Below are 23689 nucleotides of genomic sequence, written 5' to 3'. Positions count from 1 at the left end.
GCAGGAGCCAAGGCTCAGTTACTATTTAAAATGGCAACTTGGTCTTTCATAAATTAATAAATTATCAGCTTTCAAAACTGAAGAATGAAATCTCTCTTCTTCCTGGCCCAATTACTGGTCTCTACTCCAAATGTCTTTAATGTCATTTCTATTGCCCTTTAAATGTCATTTCCTTCACTCTAGTCAGAGCCCGCAGGTTACAGACAATGACAGCTCTAGGATGGAAGAGATTTTGGAGTTTCTCTAAAGCCATCGCTCCCAGAAACTACTCTCTAGTGAGGCAGTGGTAAAAGGAGGAGAGATGGGGACAGACTGCAATGTGCACAGACTCTTGGTGAGTCCCCAGGTACACCTCCTACAAAAGAAAAAATAAAAATCAGGGGAAAAGACAATTTAGCCAGGACAACTCTTAGGTAGAAAATAATAACGTTCAAAAGGTCAAACTACGCTACAGCTATTACTGCTAATGACTCTCGGACGCTCTCTTTTCCCTCTACGACATTAAATTCCTCAACCTGGCACCGAGAGCCTCCCAACTACCACCCATGCTCCCCACCAGCCAACTGAGCCAGCCTAACTTTTCATTATCCTTCTAGGTCCTTGGTTCTTAAACTTTCCAGAGCCCCTCTGAGAACCTGATGAACGTCATGAACTCTCAAATGTGAAAAAGGCACATGCACATGACATTTTTATACATAGCATCAGGGTTTATAGATCCCCCTAAAACCTGGGCTCCTGTTAGGAAGCCCTATTCTGAACAAACAGCTGGATCACCTCCTAACCTAAGACCAAGTCCTCCATTTCTTTGGACTTGACGGTTCCTCTGCTTGATCAACCTTTCTCTCCTTTTCCACCCACCTACATCCCATTTTCCCTTTTTAAAGTTAAGAAAGCATCCTATAATTTAATTTGACTGACTTGCTCAGGACTTTGTCGCCTATTATCTGATAGTACTTTATATCTGTCTCTTATTTTGGACCCTGAACTTGTTACCATTAACTTTTTCATTTGTGAGTGGCTTAATTTCATCAATTAAACAGTATGCTCCTGAGAGGCAAGCACTAGATCCAAGCACTAGCAAACCTGTTTTGCTCATCTTTGCAGGCCTAGCACGCATCACAAGGCCTAACACGTAGGAAACACTAAATCACACCACATTTGTTACAACGCATGTGTCTGTGCTTCATTTCTTTTTGAATTTTCCTCAGACCTAGCACAATATTATAGTAATACTAGGCGCCCAGAAAATGCAACAACAATATGCAATTGATTTATTCTAGAAAACTTGCAACTTTTCTCCCTCTCTCTATCTCTGACTCTCTGATAATACACACACACACACACACACACACACACACTCACTCACGCTTTCTTTTTTCCTAAGTATGAAGTAAGTATGTTCAAGGCAAAAAACTTGGGGGTAAAAAAATCCACACATCAAAAAATAAAAACCACTCAATCCCAACACTCCGAAATATGATCTCTGTTATTATTCTGTGACAGAAAGTTTTCAGGTTTTTTTCTATGCCTGCATATACATATTCATAGTTTTCTAAAAAGTCAAATAGATTTATACTATATAAACAGTTCAACAGTCTGCCTTTTTCATTTAGAAATATATTACAAACATTTCCCTATGTTGAGTAATATTTTTTCAGCACGTGATTTTTTTAAGCTTACATGGTGCTCCTCTACACGAATATTTATGATTCATTTAACTGGTCCCCTATTGTTTAAGTAGAACATGTGGCTATTTTTCAAATTCCTCACTATTATAAACAAGTGAAGAGCTTTATATCTCCATCACTTCCTCATGAATTATTCCTAGAAATAGCTATAAAATACAAAGGGTTCCTACAATGTGATTTTTTAAGATAAAACTAATAATAAAATTGGGCAAAAGAGGATATGCCTAGGCAATTCACAGAGAAAAAAAAATCCGAGTGTCTAGTTAGGATGCTCGATACACTGTAGTCAGTGGGATGAAAGTGAATAGGCAGAGAGGTCCAGCAGGGTGCACTGGAGAGCAGTGAGCAACCAAACACAGCACGGCACAGGCAGGGCGGGGGTGAAGACAGGTGGCTGGGCTCAAATCACAGCTCTCGCCTTACCAGCTCCCTAACTTTGGGAAGTTTACTTAACTCTAAACCTCAATGTCCCCATCTGAAGATGAGGACAGTAATAATACACACCTGATAGGGTAGGGCTACTATGGGGCTTATACATTATGGCCTGTATGAAACACTATCCACGGCACTGTGTCTGGAACGTAAAAGTGCAACACTGTTATTCTTTTATTTGATTCTAAGCCTACACCCTTAGAATTATATGCTCTGATGATTACAACAATAACCTTTATTATACACTTAGCTCTCCAAAAGAAAACTGTCATGAAAAATAGTGATTTTACAAACAACAATAAAGTGTAGAGAACTTTATTGAAAGTTTGATAAATTTATCAAAGAACAACAAAAAAAAGTAACACAGATATTGTAATACTTCTCACCTATAACACTGCCAAATATTAAAGAGTGATAATTTCAGGGCTCGTGGGAACAGGGGTAGGACAGAACATTCTCATACACTGGGGATGGAATTGTGACCATTTCAGACCAGTGCTATCCAACAGAGCTTTCTGTAGTAATGCAAATATCCTTTGATCTGCGCTGTCCAATATGGTAGCCACTGGCCATGTGTGGCTACTGAGTACTTGAAATGCAGCTAATGTGACTGAGGAACTGAATATTTAATTTTATTTCATCTTAAATAGCCACATGTGCTAGTGGCTACTACACTGGGCAGCATAATTCTAGAAGGCAATCTTAAAATGTCTAGATGGTTTTAAAATACATACATCCTTTGTCCCACTTTTGGTACTCTATTACATAGCAATAAAAGTATTATGGAATGGGGGTGAGAGGAAAACAAACCAAAATAAAAAATATTTACGCCTAGAAACAGATATTCACAATCATAAAGAGAATACGTAATTTCATTTATTTAAACATATATATGTCAAAAAATAAATTTGAAAAAACCTAGCACAGAGATTTAATATAAGAAGAAAGTATATATGTCTGTTTACACATGGACAGAGAGATATGTGGAAGGATGCTCCTAAAATTTTTATAACATTATCTCTGATGGTAGGATTTTTAGGTAATTATTACTTAATTTGTTAAATCTTTTTATAGTTTGAATTTCTTATGACTATGAATTATTTATATAATCAGAAAAAGAAAACACTAAAGTATTTTCATTTGGGAAAAAAAAATACTATAAAGGCATTACTGGATCAAAGGATAAACTAGTTTTAAGGCTTTTTTATATATACATAGCAAAGTTGCCCTCTAGAAAGGATGCCCCAATTTCAGCAACCAACTAGCCAGCTCCTCACACACACACCCTTACCAACAGCAAGCATTATAATTTTTTCACCTTTGCCGATTTAACAGGTGAAAAATTGTAACTCTTTTTAACTTGAATTTATTACTAGTGAAACTGCACATTTGTTCACTTGCTAGTTATTTGTATTTCTTTTAGAATAGCATGTTCATATCCTTCGACTTTTTCAAAATTAGGGTGTATGTCTTTTCTTATTCGTTTGTAAAAGTTCTTTATATATTAAGGTTATCAAACCTGTCCTTTTATTTACATTGCAAATATTTTCCGTCATTTGCTTTGTTACTTTGTATCTTATCTTTTTAATATGGAGAAGTTTTCAATACTTATATAACTAAAACCTATTCATTTTCCTTTTATGTTTTCTGCCTTTGGTCATATACTTTAAAGAATCCATCTCCATTCCAATTCCTCCAGGCCTTTGCCCAACAAATGCTAATATCAGAGACAAACATTCGAGTTACCTGAACTGGTCATATAAATATGTGTACTCTGTACAAGTGCTGTGGGGATGCTAGTATCCTCCCTATTACATGTATACTGGTCATTTCACTTTCAAGTTCCTCAGAACACATTAATCAGAGATTAACTTGCTGCCTCCAGATTTGGTACTAGCTGTGCTTCTGGTCTAATCTTAAATTCTTCTCAGAAGTACATAGTACACTTTCAATTACTTCAACAATTCTTTGAAATAATTTAAGATTTGAAGTTTCTTTAGTGGGGAGGGAATGGTTGGACAAAGCCCAAGGTTTATGACAAGCCCTTTTTTCCCTTTTTTAAGTCCTGGAAGAAACATACACTATTGGCCAAAACCAAAAAAATAAGTGCAAACTAAGGACCTCCTTGACCCTGTGTAGATAAACTAGGTACTCACACACCTAGGTGTTTATAATCTAATTAAAAGACAAAAATGTCAAGGCCAGAGAGGGCTTAGAAATTACTTGGAGTTCAACCACCCCATTTTAGAGTAGGAAGCAACACCCTAGGGGGATAAAGTGACTTAACCAAGGTCATACCAAAAGGTAGTAAAAAGACTCAAATGTTTAGTCCAGAAGTCTAGAGAATAGTACAAAGATATGAAAGGATGGAAAGAAAACATATTTCTGATACACAAAGTGGAAAAGCTCAATGACTGATTAAACTTAGCTGTTTATGGAACCACTATTGAGTCCTCTATGACAGCAACTCTCAAAATTTCATTTACACAAGCTCCACATAAATACTCTGAGGAGAGCTCCTGAAGCAAATGAAAATAAACGGAAGAGACCACGAATTCCCAGTATTCCGGCATTCCCTGGCCTCCAGGTCTCTCGCCCATAGAAAGATATAAACGCAGCTTAATCTGAGATATTTTAGCCTTCATGTGCATTTATTATCATCCTCACTACTTATTAAGATGCTGCCCAGGGACTTCCCTGGCCGTCCAGTGGTTAAGACTCTGCGCTCCCGTTGCAGTGGGCACGGGTTTGATCGCTGGTGGGGGAACTAAGATCCCACACGCCGCGCAGCGCGGCCAGAAAAAAAAAAAAAAGACGCTGCCAGGCATGTGATATTATTGAAATGATCTGGGGTAAGGAGAGTGAGATTTTTGATATCACATGAAAACTGCTTGTCTCCAACCTGGAGAATTTCGTAACATAAAAGGAGTTCAGGACAAACAACTCCATATTACAAAATACAAATTAATTATTTAAAGGCACATGTGAACATTAAAGTATCAGAAAGTTATGCATCCTGTAAGTTTAATGGGGGAAATAAATTTTGAAGTGGGCTTAAAGAGTGGGTCATGAAATCAAATCAGGGGTGATGACCAGCATTTTTTTTTTTCCAAAATGCAATGAAAGAGAAATACCAGGAAAACTGTACATAGGAAGAGTAAGTACTGTTCTGTAAAACTTTTGTTTCAATTTTATCTATGTGTGTGTTTACTGGAATGTAATACAAAATAGATTTTTTTTTTACTGTGAGCCACTTTCAAAAGAGTATGAGAAACAAGTTTAAAAGAACATACGCATATATGTGTGTGTGCATGATTTATATACATATACATATATGCCAAATACACTTTTATCCCTATTAAAGAGTTCGCTGGGACACGTAAGTATGGGTAAAGCTTGGATTATACACAAATCTTATTAGAGCCCTCCTTAATCAGGAATCCCTCCTTAATCAGGAGTCCTGAAGGGAGCGAGGGAAGTGAAAGGATGGATGGATGGATGAGAATCTGGCTGTTCAGGGACTTGTTTTTATCCTGCTCTCTACCGGAAACATCCTCAGCTTCCTTCCTTCTACTAGATAGATTCAAGAGGTCATAAATACAAAATAATGTGACTTCGAGGATTTGCGAATGTCCACAGGAAACAAGGGGACGCAGCACGCCCGTGCCAGCAGCCCCCGAATAGGGATGTTTGGCGCATACTTCAAACAAGTGAAAAAGAAATAATTTCTGTATTTCCTCTCTTCCTTTCCTCAGAACCACTGTGAGAATGGGCTAAAGGACATTTCAGGACAGTAAAGCCAGCTGTTTACCCAGAGAAGGCGAGCGCCATCGAGATTACTGAGACCAGAAAGCACCCCCGGGGACGTTTACTCAAATGCTTGGGTCAGGATAAGCCGGAGAAAATTCCCACCCTATACATCCACGTCCCGACCCCTCACCATTTGCATCGCCTGTTCCATCCACTTTTCGGTCTCCTCCGCCAACACAGAGCACGCGCCGCCGGTAGTCGGCGTGGACCCTACCTTCGCCTCCATACTGCACCGGGGCAGCCTCGCTCAGCGCCAGAGGCCGCGGCGGAGGAGGAGCGCTGGCAACGGAACGCGGCGGGGCGGGCTGTCGTTTCCGGGGGAATCGAACTGTGAGGCACTCGGGAGCGAATTCTAGACGGACCTCGGCGCCCCAGGCTAGTGAGCGGCGGCGGCGGCGCGCCGGCAGCAACAGAAAGCGCAGCTGCTCAGCTGCAGTCCACGCCCCCTTCCCGCTCCGGTGACAGTCTCTGCGGAAAGTCGCGTTCGTGATTTTTGGAGAGCACCGAGTGGGAAGACGGCTGTCCAGCCGGGTCGTCCGTGCCAGGCGACGAAGAAACGTTTTCCTGGTGAACCATTCCTCCTTCCATTTAGGCAGCCCGCACCCCCAGGGCCTGAAGATGCTGAGATCTACGTGGAATTTTCTGAAACGTCACAAAAAGAAATGCATCTTCCTGGGTACGGTCCTCGGAGGTGGGTGACAGCGTTCTTGGAAAGGGGCATAGGGAGGAGGGGGTGGGAGAGAGATGTCTGTCTTCTAAAATAGAGGTGGAGGGATCATGGCCCAGGATTCGTTCAACCGTGGGACGGGGAACCGGGTGACAAACCTCCAGGGTTCTTTACATCTCTGCAGTTGTGAAATTTGTGCCCTTTACCCTGACACTGCCGCTTACTCTGTTTCTCGTCTTTTACTCACCCACCTTGGGAGAACCCACCACAATTTTTTTGTTTGTTTCTGTTTCAAGGCACCGTTCTCTTACAGACATGTTTTTTTTACTTCTCTTCTATTGTTTTACTGTGAGGTTCTTCGTTTCTGTTTGGTACTCCCAGTACTTTGGTATTCACCGTTCGCAGAAGTTTCATAATATTCGAGGGAAGTTAACTAAAGCCTGCACTTCGAGTTCTCGTTTAAAGTTAATTTGAATTTTTGAAAACAGCACAATTGTACTGAAGGACTGGAAGGTGTATGCTAGACAAAGAAACACAAATCAATATTTTAGCTCTGTTTCTGCTGTTTTAGAATACAAACTATGTAGTAAATTATGCAGTAAGAAAGTGCTTTCGGGATGTTGTGCAGTCTTCTCAGGACCTTCAAGATTGGGATGAATTCCCACCTAGCTCACATAAAACTGAGTTGCACAGGCTGAGAGGAGATTTAGAAACAGATTAGATAGCAATCTTGAGAGCCTTTTTCCTCATAAGACAGTCATGCAGGGATCTAAAGGAGAGAATAAAAGGTCTTGTGTGATACAGGAGAAGGAAATGTAGGACTGTTAAGAGGGAATTTTTAGCATTTGAGTTTTTTGAGAAGTATTATCACTGACTACGTGCTTTGGTTACAGAAATAGTTAAAAACAAGAGCAGAAGTTTCCCAAAGAGTTTGGTTGTTTTTCTCTTACTATTGATTATATTCTATTGCCCCGAAACAATTTGAAATTAGCAATACTCTTAGGATCAATAATTCAACTCTGTTGATTCTTGAAAATTTGAAACAGGCTTCTTGTTAATGAGACAAGGAGAGTGTTTTTCTCGTCTCTGAGGTCTACCACAGATCAATAATGATTATATGTAAATTTTAATGGCATTCTTTGAAAAATTCTTTATAGATAAAATGTATTTTCTAATATCTTCATGCACTGATATCTAATGTATATTTAAATTACACAAAGACTACTGAGTTCACTTTATTTTTAGAAGCTAATGATTTATGTGTGATGGAAGAAGTGTAAATAAAATATTTTTGCCTCTACTGAAGGAAAGAAAATAATGTCTCTTTAGCAATCTCAGAAAAAATAGCGTACCCTGTCAGATTTATGGAACAACCTAATGGTAGATTAGAAATAATCATAGGGGAAGCAAAAGAGTACACTTAAGAGATAGTTATAGGTGTGATGAATTGGGAGATTGGGATTGGCATATATACACTAATATGTATAAAATGGATAACTAATAAGAACCTGCTGTATAAAAAAATAAACTTCAAAAGTTCAAAAAAAAAAGAGATAGCTATAGATTTTTTTCAAAAATCTATTGAGAGCTTTATAGTTAGAGATTAAGAGGAATGAGAAAGGGGGGAAGAGGTTCAGAGGAACAGAAAAAGAAAATAATCCTAGTGTTTTATAACAAGAAGGGATGTCAGTCTGAAAAGAAAAAAGAGTAGATGACCGTGATTGGCATTTGTTTGAGCCTCATAGTCTTTCTGCTTCCAGGGAAAGGTCCTATAACGTGGTACATATCAGTTAATCAATTTTAAGAAATATTTATCCAGTGCCTGTAGTGTTGAAGGTAATATGATTGGAAATACAAGATTTACAGAGATTTTTAGTAGTAATAGCTACATTTTGTGGGTGCCCAGTGGGCCCTGTGTTAAGCTCTTCTATTCGGTGGGGATGATGGCAGGATAGTTATTGTTATCCCCATGCAAAAATGTGGGAACCAGAGTGCTAAGGATTTAAAAACTTGTTGAGGGTCCCAGAGTTAGTAACAGGGAAGCTAGAACTCAAACCCAGGTGCGTTAGATCCCGAAGCACATTCTCTTTCCGCGCTATACCACTCTGTCTTCATGGACTTTATGGTCTAAAAGGAATGAAAACAAATGACTTAGTTTGTTCAGGCTGCTATAACAAATACCACCGACTGGGTGGCTTATAAACAACAGAAATTTATTTCTCCCAGTTCTGGAGTCTGGAAATCTAAGATCAGGGTACAAGCATGGTTAGGTGAAGGTCCGCTTCGGGGTTGCAGACTTCTTGTAGTCTCACATGGCAGAAGGGGCTGGGGATCTCTGTGAAGACCCTTTGATAAGAACACTGATCTCATTCTCAAGAGCCCCACCGTCATGCCCTAAGCGCCTCCCAAAGAGTCCCACCTCCTAATACCATCCCATAGGGCATTAGAATTTCAACATATGAATTTAGGGGAGACACAAACATTCAAACCACAGCAACAAACATACAAATAATTAAAATACAAAACAATAAGAGCTGAAAAATGCTGTATATATCAAACTGGCAGGTAGCCTGTGCAGTTGGAAATAATTAGGAAAGGGCTTCATGGAAGAAGTAGCACATTTTGACAGATTTGCAAACTAGGTAAGAAATCAACTTGCATGCTCAGGAAGCTTGGCCATTCAGTGGTGGGGAAAAAAACTTTAATGTTTGGTCTCTTTGGTTTTTCATTCATTCAACAAACATTTGAATTAGAGGGCCTACTCTCTCTATATTGGGCTCTGGTGATACACAGGAATAAGATACAGTTCTTGACTTTGAGGAACTCATAGTGCAGTCCAGAAAGCAGAAATGGAAATAAACAAAAGTAGTACAGTGATAGTATTAGAGTACCATAATAGAGCAGGGTTCTGTGGGAGCATAGAGAGAGAGAATCATGGAGGTGTTCAGCAAGCCTCCCTTAATCCACTGGAGGGACTTCCCTGGTGGCGCAGTGGTTAAGAATCCGCTTGCCAATGCAGGGGACACAGGTTCGATCCGTAGTCCGGGAAGATCCCACATGCCACGGAGCAACTAAGCCCACGAGCCACAACTACTGAGCCCATGTGCCACAACTACTGAAGGCCGCGCGCCTAAGGGTCCGTGCTCCGCAACAAGAGAAGCCACTGCAATGAGAAGCCCGCGCACTGCAACGAAGAGTAGCCCCCGCTCGCTGCAACTAGAGAAAGCCCGCGCGCAGCAACGGAGACCCAGCGCAGCCCAAAATTAATTAATTTTTAAAAAAAGAAGAATCCCCTGGAGTTACAGCTAGCAAAGTAGAGGGGGCACAGCAGGTAAAGGGGTTGCTCAGCAGATTCAGAGACCTTGCTTTTGGTGAATCAAAGTGTATTTCACTATGGCTAAGCGCAGGGAACAAATGGGCAGTGGCAAAAGATAAATTTGGAGAAGTAGCTAGAGTGCAGATTGTGAAGGGCCTTCCTTATTGTGCCATTCTACAGAATTTGGAGCTTCTCAGACTTTAGTATGGATAAAAATCACTGAAGGGACTTAATGAAAATATAGAATTCTTTCTCCGAGATTCTGATTCTTTAGGTCCAGAGTGCAGTTCATTAATTCTTTAATTCATTTAACAAATATTTATTGAGCTCCAATTGTGTACCAATATTATATATTGGGGGTACAGCATCATATAAGACAAAACATTTGGGGATGTTTTCAAGGAACTTCCTTAAAGGCTACATTTTTAACAAGTACCCCATCAGTAATTCTGATGTAAGTGGAACAGGGGCTGTACATTAAGAAATGATGGCAGGGTGTTGAAGAATTCTAAATATGGCAATAGTACAGTCAGATTTAAGTTTTAGATAATCACTTTGCATATAAAAGATGGATTGGAAAGGTGTGAGACCAGAAACAAAGGAGAGTTAGGAAGCTGTTAAAACAGTTCAAGAGCATTAATAATCTGGGTCTGAATGAAGACAGTGGTAGAGAAGTGGACTAAAGTGGCAAAATTTAGAAAATATTTCTGAAATAGAATCAGAATAGAAGGGTTTGGTGGTCTTTTGTATGGGAGTGAAGTTAATAGATTATTTTCAAACTCTTATTGACATTATTAACCTAGTAAAATAGAATAGTTATACTGAAGGATTTTCATCCATTAAGACACTAAGTGATGGTTTTAGAAAACCAAATTCGTAATATGGGAAGGCTAGAAGATATTTTGCTTTGCCAGCAGTGTTCTGAAAGGGAACGTCAAAACATTTTACGTTTATTTTTTGAGGTATTTAGTGAATGTTTTCATTATTCATAAATAAAGTCATAGCTAAAGAAGAAACTTTAAAGCTCATATAATCCTAGCCTTTCATTTTATGAAGAAATTTAGACCCGGAGAGAGGAAAGACTTGCTTAAAGTTACCTGCCTAGTTGGTGCCACAGCCATCAGTATCTACTCTCTTCTGGGCCAAAATTCAGGCAGCAAGTCAGGTGTATCCTGAGCTCCACATTTTAGGTAATGAATTCTCTGCCTTCGTTCTTACTTCCGTAGGGAAACAAATCGGACAAAATCAGAATTTATGAATTTTGCGAATGAGAGCCTGGGTAAATTAGTCCTTGTTATAGGAATTTACTTCAGTGCTAACTTGAGGAAAATAATGGATTGTGGGATTTTAGCCGAATGCCTTGTATCAGTTTGCTAGGGCTGCCATAACGAAGCACCACAAACTGAGTTGCTTAAGCAACAGAAATGTATTGTCTCTCAATTCTGGAGGCCAGAAATCCAAGATGAATGTGTTGGCAGGATTTGTTCCATCTCGGGGCTATAAGAGAGGATCTGTTCCAGGCCCTTCTCCTTGGCTTGTAGATAGCTTTCTCCTCCCTGTGTCTTTACATCATCTTTCCTCTACACATGTCTATGTCCAAATTTCCCATTCTTATAAGAATACCAGTCGTACTGGATTAGGCCCACCTTAGTGACCTCCTTTTAACTTGATTATCTCTGCAAACACCCTATCTCCAAATAACGTCACTTTCTGAAGCACTAGAGCTTCAACATGTTAATTTGGGGTAGGATACACTTCAACCCCTAATAATTTATCTTTTAGCTTTAGTAAGAATATACTACATTTACCAAATAAACACAGTAGTTAGTTGACCCTTGAACAAAACAGGATTGAACTGCACAGGGCCACTTACACAGTACATTTGACCCTTGAACAACTCAGGTTTGAACTGTGCAAGCCCACTTATATGCAGACTTTTTCAGTAAATACTGCAGCACAACAGATCCTCGGTTGAATCCAAGAGCACAGAACTATGAATTGAGCCCACTGTAAAGTTACAAGCAGATTTTCCACTTCTGGAGGGAGTGTTCTGCACCCCTAACCCTGGAGTTGTTCAGAGGTCAACTGTAGTTCCTAAAGTGTTTTTGTCAGACACTGTTGAAAATCTAATGAAAGCAGTGGACCTTCTCCCCAGGAAAACACGTAGACCAATCAAATTTACTATTATTCCAGAAAATTCTTAACTATACAAGGGGTGTCATTGCAGCATTTCATTTTATGCTATTATTATTATTTGAGAAATAATAATCATTTTACACATAACTTTTAGCCATCTGTTGTGCAAATAAAATAGAAGCAATTCATTGAGAAGTAGTTATTATATAAGAGTTGCCTGTCAAAGGGTTACTTTGTGAAACGTAAGTCAGTTGCTTCATTCTGTTAGTATTATGGCACTGTCTTCAGTTTATTGAGGGTGAATTACAAGAAAGGTAGCTCTGAAGACATTTATATGAATTTTTATTTATTCTTTAAGGAGATTATAATACATTTTTTGCATATAGATGTAACAGCAGTCACACTTTATTTCTAATTATTTGTAGCACATACTCTTTCACTGTCTTTTTAAGACATATAACATGTTATCAGTTCATCTGTATTGCTTACATTAGTGAAAATAATTCAGGATACGTGTTTGCTTTGCAGTTCTTAGTGGGCTTCCTCCTTCCCACCTGTGACAAACAGACCAAATCCAATTATTTAGGTCATGTACAATTCTTATGTTCTTTTTTGTTATATTGGAGGCTACAGACAGTTGGAGGCAGGTGAGGATTAGTTACTCTCCTACAGCCTTGTTGCCAGGTTATCATGAAACAAATTCTGGCTCACATTAAAACATCTATTATCAAGCATAGATAAAACAGTATCATAACTTGTTCTCTAAGCTCATTGAAATCCCATTGTCCTTTCTTGGTGCTACAACAGAACCATGCATAAACGATTTACCCAAAGCAAATGCAACAGTATTCTAGATGTAGGATTCTGCTGGCCATGTGGTTAACCCTCTTGACTAAGAATCCTTCGAACTAGCAGCGGAGGGTCCGAGACTAAGCCATTCCTAAGGGTGAAGGACTTGCTCGTATATTCTTATTCAAATGAATATTACTAAAATGTTTCAGCTAACCCAGCATCTTAAACACCATTTATTTAATCTGTGAAAAGCCATTTCTGATATTCATTTTGCTAGGTTAGTTGAAGTGCTTAAACCTTGAAATGTGGCTTTTGATCAAATGCTAACTAACCACACTGGAGTGTTAACATTCCCAGTCAGGACAACTGACTGCCTATAAGGTATGACCAAAATGTGCACATTTTATATTATACTGTCTGTACTGAAATGTGTTAAAGTAAATTACAGGCCGTAAGACCCCACCTATATTTTTATATCGTAGTGTCATAATTTAGGAATTTTTGTACCCTCTTCACCTTCCCTTTTTCACTTGTTTCTAGTTTTAGATGTCTGCTTGACAACCTACCTTTCTTTTATTCTTCCTTTTAAATTTTTTCTTATATTTTTAAGAAGTATTATATTTTGATTGAAGAAAATGTGTAAACTATAGAGAAGCAAGCAGAAGGAAAAAAATCACCTGCTATCCCACTATTCAGCAATGATCATTGTTTAATATATGTAAGAAATTAAAATCCATCTGTTGTCATATATGTTTACTTACATTAAAAAGCAAAACTTCCAGGATCTTATTTTATCCTCTAACACTATAACATGGATGTTTCCTTAAGTCATTAACTATTTAGCAATGTAGTTTTTAATAGCTATGTAAGAGTCCGTTGTATGGCTAGACCATAATGTATTTAAACAGTTCCCTTTTGCTGGACATTTAGAATATCTCCAGTTCACTGTTAAAGGCATTGCCTGACTTTGTAGATTTAATTCCTTTCTGTTTCTTTAGACCTAGTCTTTATGTACCCATCTATCATTGGCTTTTAAAATGCCAGTCTCCTTTTCCTTCTCTTCAGGTTGCAATTCTTATACAGTTCTTTAATTTAGGTTCTTAAAAGTTGTAATTTTTAGCTTTTCATTAATATAAGCCTCATATTTGGATAAAGTGGGTTAAAAATACTGTTTAGAATTTTTAATACTCTAATTAACTGCATTAATATACTAACTTGTTTTAAAAAATAATTTTAGGAGTATATATCCTGGGGAAGTATGGACAGAAGAAAATCAGAGAAATACAAGAAAGGGAGGCTGCAGAATACATTGCCCAAGCACGACGACAGTATCATTTTGAAAGTAACCAGAGGACTTGCAATATGACAGGTAAGACAAAGAGAAATATTTATACATGTATAAAGTTGCTTGATGATTTATATTAATTTGCATACCTCCAGGGCCAAAGTTAGAGGAAAAGGCAAAAATGGTAAATCTAGCAAGTATTTACATGATTTAACTGAAATACGTCATTTAATGTGGATTTGGAAAATCAATGTAAATTAACATGCAACATAGATGCTTGTTCATTCCTTTTATTTATTCATTCAGCAAATACTCAGAGTACTCAGCACTGGGGAAACAGAAGGTGAACAATTGAAAGAAAAAAAAAAAAACCTGACTTTCGGAGTTTATTTACTAGTGAGAGAAAAAGATGATAAACAACAGATAGATGACTTTAGGCAGTGATGACTGCTTACAGAAGAATGAGCTGTGTGAGGGCTGGGTGCTCTTTAAGGCGGGGCAGCCAGGAGAGTCAGGCCGCTTTAAGGAGGTGACATTTGAGGAGAAATTAAATGGTACAATGGAGGGAGCCATACAAGATGCCTGTGGTGGGAACGAGCTTGGCGTATTTGAGAAATAGCGAAAAAGGCTGTGTAGCTAGAGTAGCATGAGCAATGGAAGAAGGGTGATAGGAGACAGGGCTGCAGCAGTGGGCCTGATGCCATTGGGCCATATATGTCATAGTAAAGAATTTCTTACACTTACAAGGCATCTAGACACCTATAAGTCTAACACAGTAGTATACACTCAGTGTTAATCGGTGGTAATAATTTAATCTCCAGAGCTAGAAACCTACTGGGAGGATGCTATAACAAAATCAGCTGCCCATATTTGAAGAAAACAAGGTGTTATGTTATAATTGGCATAACTCCTTGAAGAATTAGTTCTCAAATCCATGTCAAACTTGTTTTTCTTTGTTATTGTTTGAAGCTTAATGCTTTTCTACCATTTCTTTCAAGAACAATTAATTTAGAAAAAATTTATAAAGGTAGGTTCTCTTTGTTCAATTTTAAAAGTAGAATATTTTTTCAAGGTTGGAAGAACTTTGTTTTTAGTTCAGTCTCATTTGATAAAGAGGCTGGGATTAAGAAGGTTAAGAGACACATTCCATTTCAGCTGGAGTATGATTTTTTTTTTTTTTTTTTTGGTCTGTGCCATGCAGCATGCGGGATCTTAGTTCCCCTACCTGGGATTGAACACGTGCCCCCTGCATTGGGAGGGCAGAGTCTTAACCACTGGACTGCCAGGGAAGTCCCATGATTTTTAATGTTGGAAATAATAATACTTCAATCTATAAAGCAAAAATTAATCATAAATGCTGTATAAAATGGCAACTCAGATAAGGTACAGGAAGTAAGAGCACAGGCTCAAGGGTGAGGCAGGTCTGGTTTCATTCCTAGCTTTGCCTTGTAATATCTGTGTGTCTTTGGGAAAATCTAAATCTAGTTCTTTCCTCTATAAAATGATCATCATAAAACCCACTTCATAAATGTTTTATGAGAATGCGATAATTCATATAAAGTGCTTGGTACATAATAAATACTCAGTAACTGATAACTTTTTTAAAATTACACAATTCTTTAAATCAATATTTAGCATTCAATGTAGTGGTACTACCAAGGACATTTTAATGAATTTTTAAAGAATAAGAGCAGTCCATTTCTTTTTTTTCTTTTCTTTTTTTTTTAATTGAATGAAAGATTCTTTAAATTCTTCAGTGCTTTACAATTTTCAAAAGTTTCACGTACATGATTTCATATAATCCCATAATAATCCTTTTTTTTTTCCTACCCCTGTATTGCCCCTGCCCCCTTCCCTCTCCCCACTGGTAACCACTAGTTTAAGAACAGTTCATTTCCAGTTATTCCTCAAATTTTCAAAAAATGAAAAAAGCTAACTTCTGGGATCTCAGAATACATCTTAGTTTGACTTGGACCCTTGTGTCAGTTTAGGTGCTCTGGGAAGCACAGCTAAGATGGGATTAGATGTGCAGGAGACTGATTAGGGGGATACCCATGCAGAATAAGGAGGAGGGAGCAGAAGTAAGCAAGGAAAGCCTTTAGACCACTGTACGGGTCTGATAGTTGTGAATAGAATGGGCAAAGGAAGGAAGGTTAGGTAAGAAGAGTCTCTGACTACAGCACGGTTTTAAGAAAGTTTTGGCAGGCCAGTCGGGAGTCCTCAAGCCTAAGTTCCCTGGTAGAGGAGTCCCTCAGGATCGGGCCTGCTTTAGTATCCCCACCGAGCACTGTCATTGGCTGAGTGCAGTGTAGATCCAGAGGGGTGGCAGCTGGAGCTGTCAGTTAATTATGCTCTTCCCAGCAGAAGATGCGAGTGGCACATTTCCATGACCATCACACCCCTCAGATGAAAAAATAGCTGATATAGGCAGTTAAAACTAAAATATGGTGCCCACTAAGAGCCAAAATATAGGTTCACTGAAAAAATTTCCAAATTAGCTTTCTGATATGTATTGATAATGGGCTTACAAATCATATAATTAAATTTCTATTGTTTTGAATAAGATGTAATGGACATACTAGAAAAATTTAGTACTTTTAGGTAAATATAATCAGTTTTTTAACCCAAGAAGTTGGCCCCAACTTGAAAGATAGTATCTAATGGAATGCTTCTGTGCCCTGCCCATTGACTTTACCATCTTCATGATTTTACTAAAGATTTGGGAGAAGTGCTTATTAAATTTACACATGACACAATGCTTGGATGCATAACTGACACCACAAATGAAGTTTTGGGATGCAAAATAGTCTAGTCCCGTTTAAGTGCTAGACTGGGATAAAAGAATTGTTCTGCATTAAAAGTCAATTGTATTGATACGGAATTATCCAAGCTTGCTTAAAAACAGGATGTATGAGTAAAGACTGGGAATTCTAGTTGAACATAAGCTTGTTATGAACCAGAGTATGATGTGACTTCTGGAAATACTAATTTAATCTTAGACTGCAGTAGTAAAGTCTGTGGTTCAGCTCAAAGGTAGTTATAACATGCTCTGTGGTAGTCAGAGCACAGGTCCATTTCTGCCTCTCACATGTTAAGAAGATACAAACTGGCATGTGTCAGAAGAAGCCAAGTAAGGATAATAATAAAAAGAGCTAACACTTACTGAGCATTTCCATGTGTAAAGAAGCACTGTTCTAATGCCTTTTATCCTTAATCCTTACAACAGTCCTGTAAGGTAGATCCACTGATCTTTCCACAGATGAGGAAACTGAGGCACGGAGAAGTTAAATAATTTGCTCAGGGTCACACAGATTCAAGGCTGGTGAAGGGTTGTCCTGTGATTTGTGGTTGGACTGGGGATGTTTATCATGGAGACCAGGTGGCTAAAGCAAGACATGAAAGCTGTATTCAACTCAATACAGAAACATATTTGTTCAGTGTCAGTACAGATGGCTAGAAGAGAAGAACAGCCTTGTCTGTGGTTGGGTATGCTGAAGTGGAAAGTCAGAAGCTCTTATCTCTCAGGAGAATTATTGAAGAGATTCCTCTTAAATCATGTTGTCATACCACATAATCGTTAAAGTTCCCTACTAACTCCTTTTTCTGAATGTAGGACTCTAGCGTTGCTTTTTCTTGGTAAGATAAAATACTGTGTTTAGGCTAGATATATATACCACGGACACTAAGAGAGAAACCACGTTTTACATTGACTGAGCTGCTACTTTAGTTAGTGGTCTAAATAACTTAGGTGATTTAATCATATAGAGGAAATATGCTGAAGCTACACAATGCAGCACTGAAATAAATGTTTAGAGTAGGTTAAAAGCTGAATTTTCTATAGAAAAAAATAACATGGATCTTGTAATTAATATCTTGCCTTGTCAGGAAGTAAAAATCGTACACTAAAGTTTTCCCTTTTAGAATATGGCATTTGTAATCTCTTGATATTTTTTCATTTTGTTATCACTACTTCTTTAGTGTTAGAAATACATTTTAAATTTATGTATGTACATTTCACCAACATTTCTTATACCATGCATAGAGCCATAAATAAACTCCCATAAATTACATGCAGTCTTTTTTTCCATAGAGTATTATATCTTATTGTATCTTCATGTTGGTATTCGAACAATAGCCATTGTCAAAACCAAAACTACAGCTCGGCAGCTCTTAATTCCTAGCCTGATGCACTTTTGTCTAGGTTGTAACAAATGCCTGTTGCTTTGTCGTATTTAAGAAATAAATGTTTTCTAAAATTAGAAATAAAATGTGAAGCAAGAAGTATAGCTAAAGACAGAAGATCATTTTATTGAATCAGAAATAAACATTTATTGTAAAAGATCTGGAAAAGAAAAAAAAAGAATTATCCATAGTCTGTAGCCCAAAGACCAACACTGTTAACATTTGGGAATAATTCTTCCCATTCTTTCTTCTACGTGTACTTGTTTGCATCACTATGATCATAACATGTATATGCATAATTTTGCTTCACGTGAGCAGATAAATGATTTATTAGTATGTAACTGGTTTTTTATTCTTAATAATAATTTGAAAGCCCTGACCTTCCCTACCAACCCTTGCTAGTTGCTAGTCCTGTCATATAGCCTAAAACAATGTGCATTTCTCAGTGAGGGCAGTCCTATCACTTGTGACCTTTTTAATTTTCTGTTTGTATTATAGTGCTGTCCATGCTTCCAACACTGAGAGAGGCCTTAATGCAGCAACTCAATTCTGAGAGCCTTACAGCTCTGCTAAAAAACAGGTAAATGCAGTTACAGCAATTCTCATTTATACATTGCACTGAAAATTTATAGAATGTAACTGAAATACTTTTCAAAAGTCTTTGTTTTCTTATTTTTCTTTCTATTTAAAGCTTATAATAAATAAGCTCATTTAGAAAAAAATATTTACTTACAATATCATTTAATTCATATTTTGTCCATTTATTTATGTTCTGCCTTGATGTGCAAAGTATTTAGGGTGACAATATTTGTATGTATTCTGGTTTTCATATGAAGAGATCTTCTGTCACTTTGACATTTTTTCAGAAATTTAATTATTGAGTACTTAGGGAATGTGTTCCTGAACCAGATGTTGTGAAGCAACAGTAATGTTAGATATTAAATATTAACTCTTTCATATTCTTAAAGAGTTTACAGCGTACTAGCTAAAGCATGTGAACATACATTTTAAATAACTAAAGCATATGAACTTACATTTTATATCATTAACAAAATGAAGTACAAATATAGCATGAACATATGATAATGATAATTTATCTTACCATGACAGTGTACTGTGTACAAAGCACTTTCATACATAGGACCTTGTACGTGGAGAGTAGTATGTATTGGAGTATTGTAATTTAGTGTGATGCTGTGTTAGTTTGAGAAGACTTCCAGAAGGAAATGGCTTCTTCTTTTAATGAACAAGAAGGGGGGTGGAGGGGAATGGTTTCACTAAATATATTTTAATCATTGTGGCCTTATCAAAAGATATTCATTTTCCTTGTAATCATCCTCCAGTAGTCAGGGGAAAGAAAGTGCTCTTTCTGGGGTGTCTCTTTGTGCCAGGCCCAGTGCTAGATACATTACTCCCATTTAATTTCCACAGTATCCTTGTGAGGCAGATTTTTTTTTTTTAACATCTTTATTGGAGTATAATTGCTTTACAATGGTGTGTTAGTTTCTGCTTTATAACAAAGTGAATCAGCTATACGTATACATATATCCCCATATCTCCTCCGTCTTGTGTCTCCCTCCCTCCCACCCTCCCTATCCCTCCCCTCTGATGCAGACCGAGCTGATCTCCCTGTGCTATGTGGCTGCTTCCCACTAGCTAGCTATTTTGGTAGTATATATAAGTCCATGTCACTCTCTCACTTTGTCCCAGCTTACCCTTCCCCCTCCCCGTGTACTCAAGTCCACTCTCTGCATCTGCATCTTTATTCTTGCCCTGCCCCTATGTTCTTCATAACCATTTTTTTTCTTTTAATTCCATATATATGTGTTAGCATACAGTATTTGTTTTTCTCTTTCTGACTTACTTCACTCTGTATGACAGACTCTAGGTCCATCCACCTCACTACAAATAACTCAATTTCGTTTCTTTTTATGGCTGAGTAATATTCCATTGTATATATGTGCCGCACCTTCTTTATCCATTCATCTGTCGATGGACACTTAGGTTGCTTCTGAGGCAGATATTATTAACTCCATTTTGCAAATAGGAATTTAGTGCTCAGGCAGGTTACGCAGCAAGCTGGAAAATTTCTTTGAAGACATTTTCTGTAGTCAGATAATACCTCCCAAAATAACAGTGAATTTATATACAATTGGTTTGTGTACTTTTTTTGGATGGGGGTATAAATTGTAATATTTTTATTAGAAAACAAATATACAACTTGGAATGGATTTGAGGCAAATTGTGTCATAACAGTTTTTAAGTGGCTAAAACAAAGTTTAAAAATCAAGTAACAGGAACTTCCCTGGTGGTCCAGTGGTTAAGAATCCATCTTCCAATGCAGGGGACACAGGTTCAATCCCTGGTTGGGGAGCTAAGATCCCACACGCCATGAACTAAGCCTGCGCGTCACAACTACTGAGCCCGCACGCCACAACTACTGAGCCTGCGCACCACAACTAGAGAGAAAGCCCATGCACGCGCCACAACAAAGAGCACACGCGCCACAACAAAGAGCCCACACACTGCAACAAAAGATCCCACGTGCTGCAACCAAGACCCAACGCAGCCAACAATAAAAATAAATTTTAAAAAAATAAATAAAAATCAAGTAACAATAAAAGAAAAGTGTATGAGTACCTGGATAATACACCCGTTTTGCAATAGTGCAACTTTTAAATACATATTATTGACTGTCCGTAATCCACGCAAAGTTACAACTCTGCACTTCAACAACATGATGACAGTTCCTAAAGAAAACAACTTAAAAAAAGGCATAACCTAGATGTTCCCTCATTCAACCAACTGATCAGGTTTTTTAATCTGATTAAAGTATAATGCTAGTGATAAGAATTTTTTCCCTAGTTTCATGATTCTTAGAGGTTGACACACTTTTACTACTACTTATGGATGTAAGATTTGGTTTATAAATTAGTTCATGTGATTATATAAAGAAGAAACATATAGAAAAATAAATTTTAACTGCCTCAAGTTTTAGTCTTACTGAGAAGGCAAGACAAATGAAATAAGTGAATACACTTTTATAAAAGCAACTTAGGAACACACACATTAAACATAAGTGGGATTCTTTCTTGGTAACCCTGTTTCCTGTAAGGCCCTACGTTCCCTGTGTTTTAGGGGATTCAAGATAATTAAGATAAGGTCTCTTTCTCTCTAAGACCTTGTCATCCAAAGGAGGAATTAGATGAAATAAATTGTCATAATTCAAGACATACTATGGTTAGTCTGTGGTAAAAAGTAAAAGCAAAATGTGGGGAGAAAATGTGGGAGGCTAGAGAGCAAAGAGATTAATGATGGGTAATCCTGGATAGCTTTAAAGAAAAGGCATGAGCCCTCTTTTCTTTATACACAGGAGAATTTCTTAAATTCTTGGAAGGATAAGATGCACAACAGTTCTCCTCATTTCCTGTTTCCTCTTTAAACATCTCCGTGTTATTTTTTCTTTCCTTTCTTTTGATTTGAAATTACTATTTGCAGTTTGGGGGCTGGGGGAGAGGAGAATGTCCATTTGAAAAGTATTCACATAAAGAGGAGCTTGAGCCCTTATAAAGTGTGATTAAAGTAAGGCCTCCAATCTTATGACTGCTTTTGTATTGGTTTTCAGTCAGCTCTGGTGTCATATAAGCCTGTCAAGCAAGTTAATTTTCTCCTTAAACTACTTGTGATAATAACTAATCAGAAATAAATGAAAGATTTGATAGTCTTATTTTATCAGTTTTATAGTAGCAAATAAACAGCCATCACTGCCTTTAATATTTGGCATTCTTATTGATGATTGATAATGGCAGTGTAGTTTCAATGGCAAAGGATCTTAAACATCCTTCATCACAAGACAGGTAGAACACTTTGAAAGGATTAGTTTAATTCTTAAACATATTTTGGTAATGTTAAAGAGTCTGATTGTGTTTAACTTGGAGTTGGTTCCCATCAGACAAATCATTTGAAAGGAATCTTGGCCTAGAAAGTACTTTCCTCTGTTCTAAATAGGTTTGGAATCAGAATCTTTAAAACAGATAAGGTGAATTTTTTTTTCATTTTTCATAAATGTATATATTAAAAATGATTACCACAGTCAAGCTAATTAACATATCCATCACCTCATGTAGTTACCATCTTTTTGGTGTGTGGTGAGAACACTTAAGATCTATTCTCAGGAAATTTCAAGTATACGAAAGCATTATTATCAACTGTATTCACCGTGCTGTACATTAGGTCTCATCTTATAACTCAATTAAATCTACTTTTAAGTGTGATAGTGGTGAATGTCAACATGAATAAGTGTCCTGCATGGCTGTAGTTCAGTCCTGTCCCACCAAAATCATGCCAAATAAGTACAGTTTCAAGACAGATACCCTAATTTGCCCTTCCACAGCCTGCTGCTATTGAGCACTTCCTGTGTTAAAATTTTGGAACCACTGTTTTCTTATCTTGTTTCATTTAGAATTTCTATAAGAATCACTTTGAAATTTATCTTAGATAACATTCAAAAGAAGTGATTTACTTGCATTAAAATACCTAACCCTTGAATTGTGGTTGATTCCCAATTTAATATGGGACTAAAAGGCCTGAAGGCCTGAACAGTAGCATAAGGTTGCAGCAGGGCCTGGTAGGATTTTCTCCATATATCTACCAAACTTGTGCCATCTAGGGAAGGGATGCCTGAAGCTCTACAGTCTCTCCAGTGCCAAAGAAAGATAAGAAGCTAGTAATATCCCACAATTGTAATGGTAACTCATTGTCTGATTATAATTATAAAGAATATGGGATTGTATTTTTTGTATCTTTGTGGTTTTTTAATTTCATTTTTCTAGTAATTCATTTTTATTGTATTTTACCAAACTGTTCATCTGTGACAGATTAGAAATAAGAAAAAAAACTGGTTCTACCACAAAGGTGATTTGAAAAGCACTGAAGTTCGTCCACATAGTATATACACACAGTGAGTGGAGTACTATGCCGTGGTTTTTTAAAAAAAAAAAAAAAAGATGGCTACTATCTCTATACTATTATGGAATGATTCCCAGGATATATTGTTATATATATTTTTTAAATTAATTTTTTTATTTTTGCTGTGTTGGGTCTTAGTTTCTGTGCGAGGGCTTTCTCTAGTTGCGGCAGGTGGGGGCCACTCTTCATCGCGGTGCGCGGACCTCTCACTGTCGTGGCCTCTCTTGTTGCGGAGCACAGGCTCCAGACGCGCAGGCTCAGTAGTTGTGGCTCACGGGCCCAGTTGCTCCGTGGCATGTGGGATCTTCCCAGACCAGGGCTCGAACCCGTGTCCCCTGCATTGGCAGGCAGATTCTCAACCACTGCGCCACCAGGGAAGCCCCTATTGTTATATTTTTTAAAACGATAAAGGA

General features: G+C 37.7%; 2 protein-coding genes and 1 long non-coding RNA gene across 12 annotated transcripts in view; 2 read left to right on the top strand and 1 right to left on the bottom strand.

Moving 5' to 3' along the window:
* ADAT2 (adenosine deaminase tRNA specific 2) overlaps nucleotides 1–6209 on the bottom strand; it is a 110326-nt gene extending 104117 nt beyond the window's left edge. For 7 of the 8 annotated variants that reach the window (XR_014267309.1, XR_014267310.1, XR_014267311.1 and 4 more), the window contains exon 1: nucleotides 6061–6208. Coding sequence is in view for 1 of the 8 variants with exons in the window: in XM_082474999.1 (XP_082331125.1) it covers nucleotides 6061–6156 (96 nt within the window). In the remaining 7 variants the exon portion in view is untranslated. Of the gene's footprint in view, nucleotides 1–6060 lie in introns of all 8 variants that reach the window. The other variant, XM_082474999.1, reaches the window with a different exon arrangement.
* LOC309667029 overlaps nucleotides 1–23689 on the top strand; it is a 416481-nt gene that overhangs the window by 363835 nt on the left and 28957 nt on the right. The gene's annotated exons all lie outside the window — the stretch shown is intronic.
* Nucleotides 6322–23689, top strand: part of PEX3 (peroxisomal biogenesis factor 3) — a 38357-nt gene continuing 20989 nt past the window's right edge. The window contains exons 1-3 of one of the 3 annotated variants that reach the window (XM_082474870.1): nucleotides 6322–6606; nucleotides 14079–14210; nucleotides 18807–18888. In XM_082474870.1, coding sequence (XP_082330996.1) covers nucleotides 6549–6606; nucleotides 14079–14210; nucleotides 18807–18888 — 272 coding nt within the window. In that variant the 5' untranslated portion in view covers nucleotides 6322–6548. Of the gene's footprint in view, nucleotides 6622–14078; nucleotides 14211–18806; nucleotides 18889–23689 lie in introns of all 3 variants that reach the window. The other 2 variants (XM_082474871.1, XM_082474869.1) reach the window with 2 other exon arrangements.

The sequence above is a fragment of the Balaenoptera physalus genome (assembly GCF_965194825.1).
Source record: "Balaenoptera physalus genome assembly, chromosome: 9".
NCBI classification, from domain to species: domain Eukaryota; kingdom Metazoa; phylum Chordata; class Mammalia; order Artiodactyla; family Balaenopteridae; genus Balaenoptera; species Balaenoptera physalus.
This window is presented reverse-complemented; position numbering and strand designations above follow the sequence as displayed.